This window comes from Armigeres subalbatus, chromosome 3 (assembly GCF_024139115.2).
Source record: "Armigeres subalbatus isolate Guangzhou_Male chromosome 3, GZ_Asu_2, whole genome shotgun sequence".
Lineage (NCBI taxonomy): Eukaryota > Metazoa > Arthropoda > Insecta > Diptera > Culicidae > Armigeres > Armigeres subalbatus.
Window position 1 is genome coordinate 349,303,709 of NC_085141.1, and position 20,083 is coordinate 349,323,791.

Consider the following 20,083-nt stretch of genomic DNA (forward strand, 5'->3'; position numbering starts at 1 on the left):
AAGGTTTAACAAGATAATAAACTAAAGCTATATGTAAAACAAAAAAAAACAGTTAAAATAAAAACAATGAAGTAAAACAATGTAAAATTCGTTTAGTTCTTTCGAAAACGCGCTGTTTCACAAAATTTCTCAGCAGTTAGAGATTTCACTTGAGCACTCCTTTGAAAAGCATGCCTGGTGTACAAGATGTTCCTTGCATCACTTCTAGCAATTTGAGACCTGCTTTTATTATGAATATGCCCGCGCGTCAGTTGGTCGCACCAGATTAAGTGGTGCAATAAGCATTTCTTCCAGTGTTCGTGAGCTTTTTTATCCACATCCACCTCACCCTCCCGAGGCTTCGGGAAGCTTACACTTTGAAATATTCAAAGATCCCAGCGACATATATTGCTCATGGTAGATAGCTAGGAACAAATCGCTCCCAGATGGTCCTTCATCAGCCCTCACGTGCATGGCGCTGCTCTCGGTCGATCGTGTGTTTGATGACAGTAGTTTTTGTTTTGGGCTTCGTGGCCGTGCGGTTAGTGACGTCAATCTTCTAGACGCAAGGGCTATAAAGCGTGGGTTCAGGGACGGGAATGGTTGACATTTCTTTTTACCATTCCTTCTTCTATGCAAAAAATAAAAACAAAACCACGGCAGCCACAGCAGCAGTTACGCCAAGCAGACGACAGTCAGCACATGCTTTTACCATTTTCTCTCCCCACAATTAATGTTTTCGTACAATAATTTCACAGCGTATAACCGTTTTTGGTGCGAAATATTCATTTCATTACTACTTGCTTGATTTAGAGACAAGAACGAATAAATCAGTACCTACGGATAGCACTCCTTCTAGGCTTTGCGCCACAGGTAATTGAACTCGATTCTGTGCTGTTTGCGCTGCGCACGAGCCGAAACAAAAAATCTCACGCAAATGATGACCGCGCGCCGGCACGACTCTAACGTAGCAGCAAGCAAACAGTTTGCTTCATCGGAAAAATAAATGTCACGATGTCGCGTACATTTTTTTGGCAAACTGTTTCGGCTTGTTTGGCGCAAGAAATTTGACTGAAAAAAAGATAAACAATCGCATAATCAAAGTGTTTTAATGTACATTTCCCAACACTGCGTGGGTTAGATTTCCGCCCCGGTAAGGAGACATATTTCCGTGATCGAAAAATTCTCCACTGGTCTACTGTCTGTCTACGACAGCGGACTGTCTACGTTCCGCTGTCGTAGCACGGCAATAATGAAAGATATCTACTTTGGAAACTTACGCATAGCAAAACTTATGAAACGGCTTTGTACAGATTCGATTCTCTCCGCGCTGTTTTTGGTACCGATAAGGATGAAACGAAAACTTAATACACTTAACAGCAGCAATTTAAGTTCGACGATGTATTAAGCGCTACTCTCTTTTAGGAAAGACAGCTGTTTGCTTTAAATAGTGGCCCGGTTTTCCCAATGGAGACGCCTGGCATGTAGTTTTTCTTGGTATGGCATGGTGAGAACGTGGTTCTGACAAGAGGACAAGCGGTGAAGCAAGTAGGTTAGATGTACCAATCGTGGCTATAGCACTAGTTGTCGCACTAGTGCTTTATACGCCAAATGGCAAATCAAACTACCGCAAACCAAGTTCATATCGATAAAGCATATTCATATGATACGATAAAACCTTTTTTTTTATGTTTTTATTAGGGACACTTTCAGCCCGAGCCTGGCTCGTCTCCGGCCGATAAAGCCTTTGATCTCCTCCAAAACAAGCAAAACAAAATTGTAAAAATTGATTTTGCTTAATTTTTGACGTCCTTTGCACCAGTTGTCGCACTAGTGGTCCCTATTTGGCCAATCCCATAAGAAAACAATGGGATTTGCCAAATAAGGACCCAAAATTAAGAATATGTAGTGCCACAACTGATGCATGAGTTCCTATTTGATGATTGTAACAAAATTTTATTGTGCCTTTTACTTATTTAAAAAAAATACTTGTTCTTATGTATGGCGACAAATGGTACATCCACCCTAGCTTGGGATAGAGGATACTTTCGATCTTGGCCACCGCTGTCACGTGCAGGTGCTATGTACCGACGATGCTCGATAGTTTTCTTTACCATCGCCGAGGAGTAACAGAGGTGACTTACCCGAGGAAAAAGATTACACGGCTTCCCTTGCCACACGATATAGAAATGGTTTGGTCATCGGAATTTGCCCGCTTTAGACTGGCATCCACGTTGAACAGCGGGTCTTTTCACTTGTCCAACGTGGACTTCCTGAATAATGAATTCGATTTAGGCCTATTTGTGTTATACAAGTCAAAGATTATCAACGTAATATGTACTGGAACTTATTGAATCCTTTCCGGAAAATTATCCAATGATCACATTTTTATGTTTCTATTCGTTTGAGAACCTTGTTCCGTACAATAGTAAGCTGCGACATTATTCAACTAAATTGATCAACGTTCACCACTCGAATGTTCCATAACTTCTGATAAAAATAGCATTCAAACAGTGGCCTTGATCAAGATAAATACAGTACTAGGTGCTCCAATCTACCAAGTTTGTGGAAAAGAAGAAAGTGGGAGTGAAAAATTCATTTTCAGTGCAAGCAAAATGATAATAAACCAGCTGGCTCGTCCATACTAAAATCCAAGATGGTTGAATCGTGAATTTGGCAAATAAGAACACATAGTGGTGTATTCATCTTGACCTTGACCACTAGAAGCTCTCTTAATTTCCTACAAATTGAGGATGTCTCAGTTTACTCACAAACCATTATCGACAATATAATTTTTTGTCCGTTTTGTTCCAATTTCTTTTAGGCGAATTCGAGTACGTTTCTGTGGTAGAGTGCGCTGCGAGAGTCTGCTAGAAAAGTCGATAAAAGCGATTGTTTACATTCAAAATCTTTTTTTTTCTCCATTTAATTTACTCCACTTATCATTAAATTGTTTCGCATGTTTTCCATTGGCAGTGGTTTTTCATAGACTCCAAGTAACTGTTGAAAGCGAAACCCAAAATAAACCTCAAATAAAAAAATCCGGGAATTCATAAACAAGATAGTGCGACGGATGCAGTGCAAGAGATGTGCAATTTTGTCAGAAAAATCATATCAAATCAAAAAAAAATCAAACCTCCATGAGTCGATATTGAAGGGACCATCGACTCATGGAAATATCGAGATGTAGAATATAAAACCCTTGAAGAGCTGCTTGAACGGACCATCATAGTAACCCAGAAAACATTTTTTAATATGGAATATTTTGCTTCCATGAGTCGATATCGAGTCATAGAACATCGACTCATGGAGGTTTGACTGTACAACAAAATTTTATTTCATTTTGCGAATATTTCAACTCTGTAAAAAATGGATTAATCAGAAAACGCGAAAATAGTATTCTCTCCCTATATGGCCCAGTGCACGGAATGAACACAATGACGTTTGAGTGGTGCACTGTTTAATGAAAATGAACACTTGAATGAACTCGATGTATGGAAAAGTATTCATTTTTAGAAAACAGCGCACCGCTCAAACGTGAACTTCGTGCATTGGACCATGCTCGACTTGCACTTTTTTCGTGGTTCTTGTGACGACCACCAGATGTCGAAATGAGCGATGAGGTTTACTCAAATTCGGCTATTGAGATCCCTTTTCTTAGAAATGTAATTAGCCTGTTGCGAATGTGATGAGATCGCAACTGTACTCTTACAAAACCCTGCATCTTAAGCTTTTACTTTTACTTACTTAGTTCTCTTTCTCAAAGATGGCGCAGCGCAATTTTAAAAGAGCAGGGACTCTTCTTGTCAAAATCTTTCATACACGAGTATTTTGATTTTGTTACAAGGATTCCAAACAGCGGAAAAGTAGCCCAAAACCGATCGTAGAAGGAGACAATATATGTCGGAGAAATTTGTCTCCGTCTCCAAAAAAAATCCCAACGTTCCTACAAATGTCACCCAGGAGTTTTATATGGATTGTACGTTCAATCTTTATCCGAAAAGCTAGTAGTTGGCGTGAATTTGTTCACTTTGTTAAGAACGATACAGTCATGCTTTAGAAATTTCTTTTATTCTTGGCAGTCTGTAAAAGCAGTAAAAACGAGTTTGTCTTCACATCCGACGGTTTCGGTTTTTATATTAAACCTATTTCAAGGAATAGAAGCTCGTTTTTTTTGTTAAAACATGGACATTTGTTCATCAAAGTTCATCTGACTATATGAAATGGCGCCCACTTTGGTTATTTTGGGTTCAGTGTGTTCACTACTGAACTAAAATTAATCTCTGGCGCTGCTTTCAGTTGTTTAATGTTTTCGTTGTATCGTCAGACGAAGGTTGATGGAACATGTCCAATGTCCATGTTTTAACAAAAAAAAAACAAACCTCTATTCCTTGAAAAAGGTTTAATATAGAACGTCGGATCTGAAGGCAAGCTCGTTTTTGTTGCTTTTACAAACTGACAAAGCTGGAAGAAATTCCTAGAGCTAAAAAACCTACAGTCGTTAAGCAAGTACAGATATCGCCATGCATTAACCACAATACGATTGATCATGCACCACCTGTCGAAATTCTTCAATTTTCTTTACAAGAAGTGCCATTTGTTGAATCAATTCACTCGTGGACAAAACTTGAGGTCGTCAGCATATGATAAACAAATAACGTCCGTTTGTGCCTTCTCTGCCATGCGCCTTGTGATAAACGAGGTTAGGCACAATCGATTTGTGACCAGTTAAGAGCCCTGGATCAGGACCAGTTCGAACAGCTTTGATACTGCCCATAATGATGTGATGTCTCTATACAGTTGTCAATGTCTCGTTTTTGGCCTTTTCTGTGGACTGAGGACATGTGAGCAATCTTCCAGCATGACGGAAAGTTACCACTTTACTAGATATGGAGAACCGAAGCAGACTGAAAATATGTATGCTTTTTAGCAATACTGATGGGATCCCATGAATACTAGTACAGTTACTAGCCAACACATCCGCGATGAGACAATGGTCGGCTCTGCAAAAGTTATGGAATTGAGACGCGGGAAAATCTTTGAAGTCGATATCCAAACTTGTTGTTGTTGTGCAACTTGTTATTGCAGTGGAGTTAATGCGGGCTGTAGTGGGGGCTCAGTATATGTAAAGAACGATAATTTTCGTTCGTCACATTGTTGATTTGGGATAGAGTTGCAGCGCTGCAGCTATCGAGAAGATTTAGATCTACGGAGTGAAAAACAGCTTGTTTGCCGTCAGGGAATAGGAAACCACTGTGATATGTTTCCCAAGAAATGCCAATTCTCAGCTAGAGTAAAGTCTCTTATTTAGCACGATAATTCCGTAAGTCATAGTAATCGGACGACAGTGAACTACAATGTACTCGATGTTGCGTTCGACGGAATGTACACAGGGCGCCCTAATAGCACATATGTTCCAGTTCGATTGCCGTAACTGATATTCGATCGAATTTGGTCACAATCAAGATGCTGTAACCAGATTCGATAGAAATGTGCTACTTGGGGTAGATGTAACAGTCGTTCTTTTAAATGGATGGTGACACGGTTTGAGCAGAGACAAGTACTCTACTTCTTGTGAGTTTTTTCCTGTTGAAAAAATCAAATACTTGATTGGAAATCATGTGGCAATCCAAGACTCAATTAGCACGAACACGTCATATCATCGTGCTGAAATATCCAAACGGTTGTCCAGGATATTAGAGTTTATTGTACCGACGTGTTGGTAGTAGATGAGAAACTCTTTTTTTACGGCAATCTGACGACGAGGGTGTGACGTTTTCTCATGGGCTGGAACTCGAAAAGCTTTATGGCTGAGGGGGGCTCGTTAATGTATCGAACTTGCCTACAGGGTAGATCCCTCATCCAACCTGGCAACAGGACTGGGTGATTGTGGTTCTCAGGTTGATGATTTCATGAATCCGCAATGGACCGGTTATAAGCATTTGTAGAAACAGTCGATAGATCATCACTTGATGAAGTGCTGCAAATATGAGGAAATTAAAGGTACGAAGAAGCCCAGTCACCCAGAAGCCCAGTTTCGAACACTTGAACGGAACGACGGTGATCTGTCATCTATACATCCTGTCGATGAGCGTTGTTTATTGCATCACTGGAGTATTTAACCCGTTGGGCATATTGAACCTTCCACAGGAACCTGCTCTAAAACATGAAGTCTGGATGTAGTAGCAAGGATTTTGTGTACAATTGAAATATATTCGTTTTATCCTGGTTCATAACGCGGCGGACCACCCGCGAATAAACTCAGTTTCTAAACCTTATTCTAAACAAATATCGTTATATTGTTTTTTTTACGGTACTTATCAACTGTTCGCCACGTTGTGAAACATTCTGTCCTTCGAGTCGGATATAAATCGCTGATCCAAGGGTATGATCGAAGCGAGGAAGGTTATATGACCGAAAATCATTCAACTGAATGTCATGTCATTTTGTCGAAAGGAACCTAGGACGCACTGGTAATTTAGCCGAAAAAGTCATTTTGTCCAATGGGGCATTTAACAGAAAGATCGTTTGGCCCAAAATGACATTTGACCGAACGGGTCATATGACCGAAAACATCATTTGGCCTAACCGGTCATATGACCGAAGAGGTTAGTTGGCCGAAAAGTGTCATTTGGTCGAAAATATCATGAGACCGGAATTGGCACGAAGGGCCTTGTGGCCGAAAATGTGACTTGGCGGAGCGATTCATATGGCCGAAAATATCGTTTGGCTAAAAATGTTGTATGGCCGATCAAGTGATTTGGACGAAATGGTTATTTGTTTGAAAATCCTGTTTGGCCAAAAATGTCATTTGCCCTGACGGGTCATGTTACCCGTTTGGCCAAATGACATTTTCGGCTGTATGACCCTTCCGGCGAAGTGTGCCTTTCTACTAAACGACCATTCCGGTCAAGCGGCCTTTTAGTCAAATGTCCCTTTCTGGCAAACGGCCATTTCGACTAAATGGCCTATTCAGCCAAACGATCAATTCGGCAAAGCGTGTGTACATATATTTCGGCCAGATGGGTTTTGTTTGTTGTTTTGATTGGCTTTTTTCGGTAAAATTTTTGGGTTTTGGCCAAATGATACATTCAGCTAAACAACTTTCGGACTTATGACCTATGGCTAGATGGCTTTCATCTGAATCACTCACTCCCGATTGGGGCTGTCGATCAAAAAAGAAAGTTGGATTCCTGTCAGCTTAATCTTTCATTTTTTCTGGATTCAGCTTGCGAAAACAATCTGCGAAAATCAGAGGTCACTGATATAAAAACATGAACAGAATGTAATGATGAGTCATAATCTTCTGTTCATTATTATCTGCTAATGCTGATTGATCTGCTTCTGATCGAGTGCAAGATCCATCAAATTTCCATCATGAAATTGGTTCAAAAGTTTGTTATCGTGCCCAGAGGTTTTTATAAAATTATTTTTGCATACAGAGGACGCAAAAGTAACGCGGCCGATTAACTCCAGACAAGGACTATTTTATCATTTTCTATTTGGAATCTCTCTTAGACTCCCATGTGAGAAAGAAAACGGCAATTGTTTGATCGTTCCAAAAGCACTTCTCAATCGACTTAATACTTTTGTTCCACAATCGATCCCACCAATCCATGAGGATCGATCATAGAGAACTATTCGCTCAGAAACTAAAGAGTATCCATTAACTAACCACGAACCTTTTTCTGAAGAATTCTTCCAACGCGCATTCCTTAACCGTGGCATCGTGGCACGTATCCAACTCCCAGGGTTTTTTTTTGTTAAATATCTTGGTTGTGCATATGCACAGCACATGTTTCAAAATTGACAAATTGATATGAAATTTGCGAAAATGAATCCACGTGTCTTGGAGGGACGCGTGGATTCTTTTTCGCAAATTTCATATCAATTTGTCTATTTCGAAACATGCGTTGTGTATATGCACAGCCGACATATTTAACAAAAAATGATTTTCGTACGGCCGAGTTACCGAATAATATACAATTAATTGTCCCAGGGTTTTGTTGATTGTGGCTAACAGAATCTTCTTTAGTCGAATTAACGTGAAACTTAAAAACCGTTCTTTGAACTACTGCCCAGAAATTAACATTTCTACCAATCAGTTGAAATTATCACTAAACACATCCCAGCTTGTCAGAAACGAAAATATATTCAGCATTTCTGAAACTGGGTAGAACTGACTAGAAATCTGGAGTGTGGAACTGTAGAACGTGTGATCTACAAATCTACAAATGGAATATTTATTGTGAAATTTATAACATTCTTCGCTCAACCTAATTATTCTTAATTGTGAAGTCTCTATACAAAATGATTTTTGAGGCCGGGAATTTTTTGTAAATTTATTGAATTAGGTACCATTACTTCTTTCTGGTTATGGGAATTTGTGTCGGTGGAAAAGGTTTCTGGTTGGTGTAATACATAAAACAAATTATTAATTTAATAAAGATTTAAAAGTTTTCCTTTTTGTTTTCGATGTTTTTGAACTGGAATAGGTTTTTCGTTATTGGTTTAATGAATCGAACTAGTTTATTGTTCGTTGACAAACATATTATTTACTGCGCAATGAAGACTTGTGTGTTAGCCTGCTTAAATTTCATGTTCATTTAGTCCCCATATTTATTCGTATGATTAATGTTTTCAACTTCATGAACTATTTCTCAGTAGGACTGATATATTATTCTAAAGTCACTTTTTTTCCTTTCTTTTCCAAACAATATTCTGCTTAAACGAAACCCTGCATTCATTAAATAAACAATATGATCCCGTATCCCTGTAATAAACAAAATTATCAACGCCTAACTCTCTGCGGTCTGCCCTCTTGGTTAATCCATCATCGATCAATCCACCGTCAACACCAACACTATTGTGGTCATATCATCTTGTGCTAATAATGGACGACCCCCTCCATCCGACCATGTCGCCGCTTGTACCATACCTGCCTCTAACTCACTCGCTCGCTCTATGTGTCTACCAAAACTACCATTGAAAATACTTTTAAAAAAATCTCACCATTAATCGTGGTCTCATCGTCGCCACTACGCAGGCCCCCCTGGCATGGGTCCGATGAATCCTAGAATGAATCCACCTCGCGGCCCCGGAATGGGTCCAATGGGCGCCGGCACGTACGGACCGGGCATGCGCGGTCCACCGCCCAACAGCAGCCTAGGGCCCGGCGGTATGCCTCCGATGGGAATGGCCGGCGGACGGCCCCAGTGGCAACCGAACACTTCGTCGGTAAGTAGTGCAAATGGTTCCATTTGTTTTGAACTCGATTCCGAACGATTACATCTTTTAGCCCATGAACTATTCATCCTCGTCACCTGGAAACTACGGTGGTCCACCTGGGCCAAGTGGACCGCCCGGTCCCGGAACGCCCATCATGCCATCACCTCAAGATTCATCCAACTCCGGCGGCGAGAACATGTACACACCAATGAAGCCCGTGAGTATATGAATTGTATTTTGAAGCTTAAGTCGAAGGAAGTTGAGCGGTATACTAAGAAGGTCCCTCCTTACAAGCGGTCCCAAGCCGTACATCACTAGAACCGTCATTGCCCTAATCAATCGCATTAGGATAGTAAATTAATTGTTCTTTAATTATAAATTCAAATCGCGTAGACCCTTTTATGGCTGGTTTTGATCGATTGAGTCCTAATCGACTACAGACGATTTAATGAGTCGATTCTTTGATTTGTTTATGGAGAACAAACTTTCCCATATTCTTTACGCATCTCATACTAAAGTTTAATTTCAGAAAGATTGAGTTATCGTGAATTTCGGAGGGAACTCAAACGACGAGCAAGTTGATGAATTTCAACATCAATTTATCATAATTTAATATAAAATACCCCAACCCCCCAAATAACCATCTCCGCTTGTAGGAATTCCCCATGGTCGGCGGCTCGGACGGGGGCGGCCCGATGGGTGGTCCGATGGGCCCGAACTCGATGGGCGGCCCGGTACTTAACAACGACGGCCTGGACGGTATGAAGAATAGCCCGGCGAACGGACCCGGCACGCCCCGGGAAGACTCCGGCAGCGGCATGGGCGACTACAACCTCGGGGGCTTCGGCGGACCCGGCGAGAACGTAAGTTTCGAATCGTTTTGAGCAACCGAGAGTGGTGGGTCGGCCCCGAGTGGCTGCCCCGAATGTTTTACTGTTAATCGATGGGTTTCTTGAGGTGTGTTTTCTTTCTTCGTCGTGCTATTTGTATAAAAAAATGTGGTTATTAGTTATTTTCCTAATGGACAGAACGTGGGTAGCATACTCAGTTTCGTGTTCCAGTGAACAATTTAATGGATGACATTCGCACTAGGAAAGTGATTCTTTTCTGAACAACGTTGTAATTCAAAGCATTTTGTTTTAATGAGTTCTAAAATAATATTTTTCTAAGTTAGCTTTTACACGGTGATGGGTGTGACTAATACTGATGAAACACGATGATATTGTTTATGTAACTAATCCGAATGGTTTACCGATTCCTCTCGAATTACCTTTAAATGTCAGTGACTAACATAAATTTTTGTTCCGCCTGTATATAAATTCGCACTAATTTGTTAATTTAATGCTTCTCCCTTTATTCTTTCCTATGATTTTCATTTTAAACTCTCTGATTACGCTTAAGTAGAAATTTGATCTTGAATGAAAGAATCACTTGCGAACAGAAACTGCTAATGTTTTAGAAGCGAACAACAATTCGATGTGTAAATATTTTCTTGGACAAATCATCTTCAGAGACGAGAAAGAAAACAACAATCGCCAAGAAATCCATAAGCAAGGAAAATAGCATCAGGATTAGGCCTATAAAAAAATATCCCAAACCTATACGTTTCTCACCGATATGAGTTTGTAAGAAAAATCTCCTTCTCTTCTCTTTATTTTTATTATCATTTCCAATAGTTCTATGATCCAATCGTTTCGGTTCAAATTCCAACGTACATGTATTTGTTTATCTGTTACGAATCACACTCTAACTGCAATAGTTTATTTTATTGTCTTCGTTTCTTAACCAATGTTCGGTATTTTATTTGATTACCAGTGGTGACACGAACCGGGTTCGTGCACTAGCAATGAGGCATATATTTTTGTCGTATTTTTTTTTTCGTTGTACATCTACAATAATCCTGTATCAAACACACACACGTACACACGCAACACACGTATTTATGCAAGTAAATTAATTAAGTTAAATGTTCAAACCCCCATATATGTATGTTCGGTAATTGTATCGGTTTTAACAACTTGTTGTCATTATTTAATTATTAACCTTCGAATTAGGTTTATTTATTTATCCACAAAATTGAAAGTTGTCACATGTTTGTGTTTTTTTGGTAACGTCACGATTAACTTTGCACCTTGTTGTCTATTTATGGTTAAAAATGAAAGCAAATGAAAGAAAGTGCACATTTGAGGATAAAATGTTTGATCTGTATATAACATTCAATCAATAGATATCAAAGTATTACAACTTCTGGAATACAAAAGATTAATATCAAAATTGTACGTGAAAAGCTATATCTGTTTCAGTATTAAATACTTGATATTCATCCTACAAATTTATTGAAAATCAAATGCGAATCATGCAATGAACAAACATACAAACAAAAAGAGGTTTCCATTACAATTCGATGTCAGACTTTCAAAACGACTTATCTGCTTTAGCAAACAAAGATTCAAACGTTGATTTGACGAATCTGATAGCACTTCCACGCAAACCAATGCCACCAATACATAAAGGAAGGCTTATGCTACCTATTGGTGGTATTAGTTTGGGTGGATTTGCTATCAGATTCGTCGAATCGATTTTTGAATTGTTTACGAAAGCAGATAAGTCGTATTGATTTGGTATTGAATTAATTGTATATTATTCGCCTACTTGGCCGTCCAAAGTAACAATTATGGTTTTATAACGGTCTTCAAAACCATAATTTACTCTTCATGACTTTCTTAAAACCGGCATAAAACTAAAATGTTACTGGGGGTACTAAAAATCAGATTCCATTGAAAAAATCCGCAAGCATTCAAATTTATGTTTAATGATTCGTAATCGTTCAAAAAGCTTTCCGCTTTGATCAAAATCAATATTTGTAACAGACATAGTCGTACCAAATTTGGAAGTAACGGCGCTTTCACGAACTAGTTTGGAGTTCGCTAGTGTAAATGTCCGTTGTCTGTGCTCGAATAATGTCTCATCTTCTTGATGGTGATCATTGAACTTGATTCCGTTTGGCCTACCGGTCTTTAAACATATTTTGAGTAAGAGCGGACTGATGCCATCCTTTAAACATGAAGCTGTTTCTTAGGTTATCAGTTTAACTGTTCTGTTGCAATCGTATCCAGGAAGATAATGATTGGTTTAAAGCATAACAGGGTAGTGGTATTCTGATCACCTTAAGATGTTTTTCCACAACTCTGCCAAGCTAAGCTCATAGAGTAAAGCTTGATGCGTATGTTGAGAAAGTTAAATTCAAAGTGGATCAAATAACCAGCTTTGATGTGACTTTTGAGGGCATATGCTAAAATTAGATTGTACTCAGGGCTCCTCAGTGCAGACAAAATGAGTGTACCTTTCCCACTGCTCAAAACGATCGGAGATAGTTTTGAGCTGATTATCGCTCACTTTTATACTTCCCCACCGCAGTGAGTCAGGCCTCTCACTCTAACATTAAACGTATTGTGTGGGAAGGATTGAGGGCTTTAAAAATAACAATCATTATTTATGAACATGAGAAATCTAAATCCTTTCAAGAGGCTTGGAAGCCTCCTTCCAAGAGGCTTGGAAGCCTCCTTCCAAGAGGCTTGGAAGCCTCCTTCCATGAGGCTTGGAGGCCTCCTTCCAAGAGGCTTGGAAGCCTCCTTCCAAGATGCTTGGAAGCCTCCTTCCAAGAGGCTTGGAAGCCTCCTTCCAAGAAGCTTGGAAGCCTCCTTCCAAGAAGTTTGAAAGCCTCCTTCCAAGAAGCTTGGAAGCCTCCTTTCGAGCGGCTTGGAAGCCTCATTTCCAGCGGCTTGGAAGCCTCCTTCCAAGAGGCTTGGAAGCCTCCTTCCAAGAAGCTTGGAAGCCTCCTTCCAAGAGGCTTGGAAGCCTCCTTCCAAGAGGCTTGGAAGCCTCCTTCCAAGAGGCTTGGAAGCTTCCTTCCAAGAGGCTTGGAAGCTTCCTTCCAAGAGGCTTGGAAGCCTCCTTCCAAGAGGCTTGGAAGCCTCCTTCCAAGAGGCTTGGAAGCCTCCTTCCAAGAGGCTTGGAAGCCTCCTTCCAAGAGGCTTGGAAGCCTCCTTCCAAGAGGCTTGGAAGCCTCCTTCCAAGAGGCTTGGAAGCCTCCTTCCAAGAGGCTTGGAAGCCTCCTTCCAAGAGGCTTGGAAGCCTCCTTCCAAGAGGCTTGGAAGCCTCCTTCTAAGAGGCTTGGAAGCCTCCTTCCAAGAGGCTTGGAAGCCTCCTTCCAAGAGGCTTGGAAGCCTCCTTCCAAGAGGCTTGGAAGCCTCCTTCCAAGAGGCTTGGAAGCCTCCTTCCAAGAGGCTTGGAAGCCTCCTTCCAAGAGGCTTGGAAGCCTCCTTCCAAGAGGCTTGGAAGCCCCTTTCCAAGAGGCTTGGAAGCCTCCTTCCAAGCTTTTTGGAAGTCTCCTTCCAAGCTTTTTGGAAGTCTCCTTCCAAGCTTTTTGGAAGTCTCCTTCCAAGAAGCTTGGAAGTCTCCTTCCAAGAAACTTGGCAGTCTCCTTCCAATAAGCTTGGAAGTCTCCTTCCAAGAAGCTTGGAAGTCTCCTTCCAAGAGATTTGGAAGTCACTTTCCAAGAGGCTTGGAAGTCACCTTCCAAGAGGCTTGGAAGTGTCCTTCCAAGAGGTTTGGAAGTCTCTTTCCAAGGGGCTTGGAAGCCTCCTTCCAAGAGGCTTGGAAGTCTCCTACCAAGAGGCTTGGAAGTATCTTTCCAAGAGGCTTTGAAGTCTCCTTCCAAGAGGCTTGGAAGTCACTTTCCAAGAGGCTTGGAAGTCACCTTCCAAGAGGCTTGGAAGTGTCCTTCCAAGAGGTTTGGAAGTCTCTTTCCAAGAGGCTTGGAGTTGGAAGTCTCCTTCCAAGAGGCTTGGAAGTATCATTCCAACAGGCTTGGAGGTCTCCTTCCAAGAGGTTTGGAAGCCTTCTTCCAATAGGCTTGAAAGCCTCCTTCCAAGAGGCTTGAAAGCCTCCTTCCAAGAGGCTTGGAAGCCTCCTTCCAAGAGGCTTGGAAGCCTCCTTCCAAGAGGCTTGGAAGCCTCCTTCCAAGAGGCTTGGAAGCCTCCTTCCAAGAGGCTTGGAAGCCTCCTTCCAAGAGGCTTGGAAGCCTCCTTCCAAGAGGCTTGGAAGCCTCCTTCCAAGAGGCTTGGAAGCCTCCTTCCAAGAGGCTTGGAAGCCTCCTTCCAAGAGGCTTGGAAGCCTCCTTCCAAGAGGCTTGGAAGCCTCCTTCCAAGAGGCTTGGAAGCCTCCTTCCAAGAGGCTTGGAAGCCTCCTTCCAAGAGGCTTGGAAGCCTCCTTCCAAGAGGCTTGGAAGCCTCCTTCCAAGAGGCTTGGAAGCCTCCTTCCAAGAGGCTTGGAAGCCTCCTTCCAAGAGGCTTGGAAGCCTCCTTCCAAGAGGCTCGGAAACCTCCTTCCAAGAGGCTTGGAAGCCTCCTTCCAAGAGGCTTGGAAGCCTCCTTCCAAGAGGCTTGGAAGCCTCCTTCCAAGAGGCTTGGAAGCCTCCTTCCAAGAGGCTTGGAAGCCTCCTTCCAAGAGGCTTGGAAGCCTCCTTTCAAGAGGCTCGGAAGCCTCCTTCTAAGAGGCTTGGAAGCCTCCTTCTAAGAGGCTTGGAAGCCTCCTTCAAAGAGGCTTGGAAGCCTCCTTTCAAGAGGATTGGAAGCCTCCTTTCAAGAGGCTCGGAAGTCTCCTTTCATGAGGCTCGGAAGCCTCCTTTCAAGAGGCTCGGAAGCCCCCTTTCAAGAGGCTCGGAAGCCTCCTTTCAAGAGGCTCGGAAGCCTCCTTTCAAGAGGCTCGGAAGCCTCCTTTCAAGAGGCTCAGGCCTCCTTCAAGAGGCCTCAGAGCCTCCTTTCAAGAGGCCTCAAGCCTCCTTTCAAGAGGCTCAGGAAGCCTCCTTTCAAGAGGCTCAGAAGCCTCCGTTCAAGAGGCCTGGAAGCCTCCTTTCAAGAGGCTCAGAGCCTCCTTTCAAGAGGCTCGAAACCTCCTTTCAAGAGGCTCAGAGCCTCCTTTCAAGAGGCTCAGCCTCCTTTCAAGAGGCCCGAAGCCTCCTTTCAAGAGGCTCGGCAGCCTCCTTTCAAGAGGCTCGGAAGCCTCCTTTCAAGAGGCTCGGAAGCCTCCTTTCAAGAGGCTCGGAAGCCTCCTTTCAAGAGCAATGCGCAATGCGGTCGGGTCTGAGTTTGACGACCGACTGGCAAATAGCTTACACAACCTCACTTGATCAGTACAGTTGCTGATGAAGAATGTGTATAGCCGCCAGACATTTTAAATACTCACGCTCCTCTAATGTGGACGTGTACTATACACATGTGGAAGTGTTGGCTTGAAAATTGGATTGCGAGTGATTTGACTATGCGTCCAATTTGGCCGCTAGGTTCTGAAGGCCGACGGAGGTCCTTCGTAGCTTAGTGGGTTAAAGCACCAGTCTAGCGTACTGTAAGCTCCAATACATTTTCCAAATCAATATCTTCCACATAACGTACATATTCACATATGAGTTTTCATAACATTGTAAAAAAATATGGGTTAATTGGGTAAGTTGACCTTAAATAAGCCGAAGAATCGACTGAGCGAATAAATTTTTATGACGGGAAAGGTCAATCTTTGGTCAAGGCCATCTTTGGTATAAAAAGTCTACTAACTTGTACCGGATAGACAATAATAGATCTTTTTTCTACTTCCAACCACGGTATACAGACAACAAGGTAGGCTCGTAAGAAAAATGACACTTCAAGAGTGACGCAAATTTTATCGTTACATGCTAGAGTACAAAAGTAAGCATGCTGTGCTGTGACCGTATGAGCGTTGTCTCGGATCAGCGTGTCCGAAGATAGTAGTTGAGTCATGTGTTTATATTCAAACTGAATATTTACATGCTTGCTGAGCCTGCCTTGTTTTTTGTATGCCGTGCTTCCAACGAGAAGCAAATTACGTAAAGGCTAGTACGACAGGGCTGACTAGATTTGCTTGTTAGCACATGTCAGCGTTCAAACGAATGAGACGAAATTTATTAGCACTGGGCAAGGGTTACGCTTTCTTTCCTATGTCATTTCCTTTTTATAAATGTTTTGATTTGTGAAAAATCTACTGTTGTAGAAGATTGCGGCTGGTAAAATGAATATTTTAACGTTGGCTTTCTCAGTTTAAATTAGTTATATAAGACGGCCAGTCTGGCATAGCTCGACGTTTCGTATATCGAACATGCCAAACTAATTGTTTTAATTTTTACTCAGAATTGAAGCTGCATCTATCGATGTGAGAATAAAGTTTGTTGTGATTATTGTAATTTATGGAAAAGGCTGTAGTTTAGGCCATCCTCTTGCACAATTCGGGACCGAATTGCGATTTGGGCGTAACTTATTTTGTAAACAAACATTGAAAGGTAAATTCCTACTAAAGCAAGCATTTCATGAGAAAACCACGGTATGGATCCGACAGATTAAGCTTTCCTTTACCAAATAAGGGAATTTGTTTGGGATAAAAACGCTTGCATTCTCCGGAATCCATGGAACAATGTTTGTTTACAAAATAAGTTACGCTCAAATCGCAAATCAGTCCCGAATTGTTAAATTACATATTTTTTTATTTGATAGTTTTTGGGATACAAAACGATTAACTGTGCTTAGGACTTCCATTTTTTTGCATCCATTTCATTTTTTGTTTCTTAAGTGCACTTTTTTGAATTCGAAAACGATTATGAAATTTTCATAAATCTCGTTTAACTTTTCAAAAGTACCTAAGCAACATTTTTCATGAATTATTTTGAATATTGCAATCAACAGATCTTTCTTAAAGCTTTTGATTGCAGTAATCTAATTAATTCATAAAAAATGTTTCTAAGATTCTTTTGGAAAGTTAAGCGAGAATCTATTTTTTCTTGTTACAATGTAATTTTTTCTTACTTTCAATATATATTTGAAAAAAAAGGGCGTTTATATCTTAAGGTGCTAGAGTTAAAATCGTGTTGTTACCTTCATAGATGTGTGTATGTTGTGTGTGTACTTTCCCATTCAATCCCTACGATTAATTCAGATTTTTATTTATTTTTTCAAGAAAAAGAGAAGATAGAAGATTGTATAATTTCATACAAATATTTGATTAGCTTTAACTTTCCACATACCCATTACCTATAAAACACAAAAATTGACCCACAACTGTCAAGACACTCTTAGAAACTTCGTTCGTAAAAGCGGTATCTCAGTGGAAGGCACACCAGAAAGCATACCCTTCCCTGACCAAGTTTGAGATCAAGCCAGATTGAGAGATCGAGTCGAACTATCACACCAGACGGGTGATATCCAATGAAAATAAAAATAAAGAGAAAGAGATCGGATTTTTCCTCCACTTTTACCCCCAAGTAATTTGTTTAGTTGTAATAGCATAAGAAACTGAAAGAAATCGAACGTTGGAAATTGGAAACACTGTTGACTTATTGCTTTACTTAAGACACGCCAACGATGATCGTTGACGGATAAACTGTTCTATTTGTATGATTGTAAGTGAAGAATTGTCATTCTCGGTAACAAAAAAAAAGAAGCTGTTCAAACCTGTGAGGTTAGGTGCAGTTCCATCTAATTGTATCATTTAACGATTTATTCACTCGAAACTAAAATTCTGAATTACACACCTCTAGGATTAACGGCAAACAAGAAGAGATTATTGAATAAAGACGGTTATTTTTTTAACAACTGGAACAAGTTGACTTTTCAATGCCTCCTCGATGGCGTCATCTCTCTTTCTCTTGCGCGCTCGCTCTCACTCGATCTCGTTTGATCTCAAACATGTACGGATTCCGCCGCTGCCGCGCAGTTGTTGGTCAATTTTTGCACGTGTCAGCACCAATACATCAATCCGGATTTCGCTCCTTTCAGGATCAAACCGAGTCGGCCGCCATACTCAAGATCAAGGAAAGCATGCAGGAAGAGGCGAAACGCTTCGAAAAAGATTCCGACCAGCCCGAATACTACATGCAATAACATCCTCCACCAACTGCTTTTACAACAACTACTACTTCTAGTACTACGACATCATTTACTACTACAACATCTACTACCACTACTTCCTCTTCTGTTGATGATCAGCCTTGTACGCCCAACGGTGCCGATGTCATGTCAACATTTCCTGCAATTGCCACTACTTCCCCCAAAAGCATCTGATTTTCCTTATCTGGGTTTACAGCATTACTTCTCCTGGACACAAGAGACCACAATTCTGCACGCTTCACTGGCACCTTTATCTCTATCGTTAAAGAGTTGAGAAATATGTTGGCGAATGTTTTTGGCAAGCGAATCAACCACTAGAAAGTACTACATAATGGTTTCCTCCGTTGAGGTGACCTGACGCACTATTCAATCATTGGAACGTAACGGATTTTGAAATCCCGTCTCCTATTCCTGTCCTATAGTTTCTGTCCTCTATGTTGAAACCTAAATAGTCCAATTATCTCAGCAATTCCAAAAGAGTTTCAAACAAACACAAAAACAGTATCCAACAACGGTAACCAAAAAAGCCACTTTTACTAAAAAATGAACGCCAAAAGGCAAAGCAATGTAAGAAAGAGTCCTTTTCGGTTTACCTTCCCTCTAAGTTCCCTTCCTTTACATTTGAAATCCCTCGCAAGAGAAAACCAAAACTCGACTATTCATAAAAAAATAATTTTATTTCTTTGAAAATATTAAAACGTGTTTTTGTCAAACTCCGTCGATCAAATCCCGCTTCCGTTATTCGTCCAAGTGAATCCCAGACTAACAGTGTTGATGATTTTTTTTTGCGAAACAGACTTGTAAGAAGTTTAAACAGAACATAAACAAAAACCCTATAGGATAATTTTACCAATACCAATTAAAGTATGAGAAATCGAGATAGAGAGAGAAAGGTTGTAGAAAAAATAAATAAACAAGGAATTTGTCGGCATCCACGGCAGCAGTGGACTGAGATGAAATACAAACAACCAGAAAAAATGCATCTGTGTTAGAATTTATTATTAAACTACAATTATATTTTCTTTTCCTTTCTCTCGAAAGCAAGATGTGCAAAATCACACCTACACAAACACAAACAGCAGAATAAGCCGAAAAAAGGAAAAAAAGAGAATCCCAGGTTGAACAAAAAAGAATAGTGGAAAATAATCATTTTTTGTGAAACACAAATGGTGCAATTTATTTTGTCCGAAATGTCCCTGGACGGTATATTATACTGGATACATGCATCCAGTTGCCCCTGAACGTTTTGCATTTTCAGGTCTTCTCCTGCAAAAACTCGTTAAAACTATTGAAGCTCAAGACTCATGCGTCATCGCCAGATACCATTCTCCCATTTTCCGCAGAGTACTGTCCGCAGCACCTTACTATCTAATACTCCAAAAAGAGATTATTTAATTTCATCGTTCAAGTTCCGTGGCTGTATACAGTAGGATAGTATACAGGGCGAATTTTGTCTTAATGTTTTTTGCACAGTTACATTACCTAAAACTTTACTAAAAACATCAAAACGATCGGACAAGCCGCTTTCGAGTTATATTTTTTTATTGAAAGTGTTCAATGTGCTTTTGCTTAAGCTTTTGTCCAAAGTTACACTAGAGTCAAAATGGCAAACCAATGATGCAGATTATGTTTTTGGCCATAAGGGATGTACATGCAAAATTTCAGGAAAATCAAAAAATACAAAATTGAAATCTTGAAAAAAAATAGTAATTTCCGGGAATATTGTTCATGACACTCCTTCGGAGGACGTCAATTTCTTCAAATAAGCGGTATTCATCTAGTTATATCTCAAAATTTGGGCGTGTTAGAGCATATCTGAGGACAGATTTGGATTCAGCGAGCCAAAATCTACTGGGGACACATCAATTAATTCTGAGGTCCCGCAAAAGGGTAAACTTTGTTCCCCTGTGAAATCGCATCGAGAG

The 20,083-nt window shown here is 40.7% G+C and overlaps 1 protein-coding gene across 4 annotated transcripts in view; it reads left to right on the forward strand.

Annotated features, from left to right (window-relative positions):
* Positions 1 to 19,325, forward strand: part of LOC134226009 (single-stranded DNA-binding protein 3) — a 196,968-nt gene extending 177,643 nt beyond the window's left edge. For 3 of the 4 annotated variants that reach the window (XM_062706519.1, XM_062706521.1, XM_062706518.1), the window contains 4 exons: positions 9,026 to 9,216; positions 9,278 to 9,424; positions 9,864 to 10,070; positions 18,048 to 19,325. In XM_062706519.1, coding sequence (XP_062562503.1) covers positions 9,026 to 9,216; positions 9,278 to 9,424; positions 9,864 to 10,070; positions 18,048 to 18,152 — 650 coding nt within the window. In that variant the 3' untranslated portion in view covers positions 18,153 to 19,325. Of the gene's footprint in view, positions 1 to 9,025; positions 9,217 to 9,277; positions 9,425 to 9,863; positions 10,071 to 10,611; positions 10,805 to 18,047 lie in introns of those variants that run through there. The other variant, XM_062706520.1, reaches the window with a different exon arrangement.
* The last annotated feature ends 758 nt before the right edge of the window (positions 19,326 to 20,083 follow it).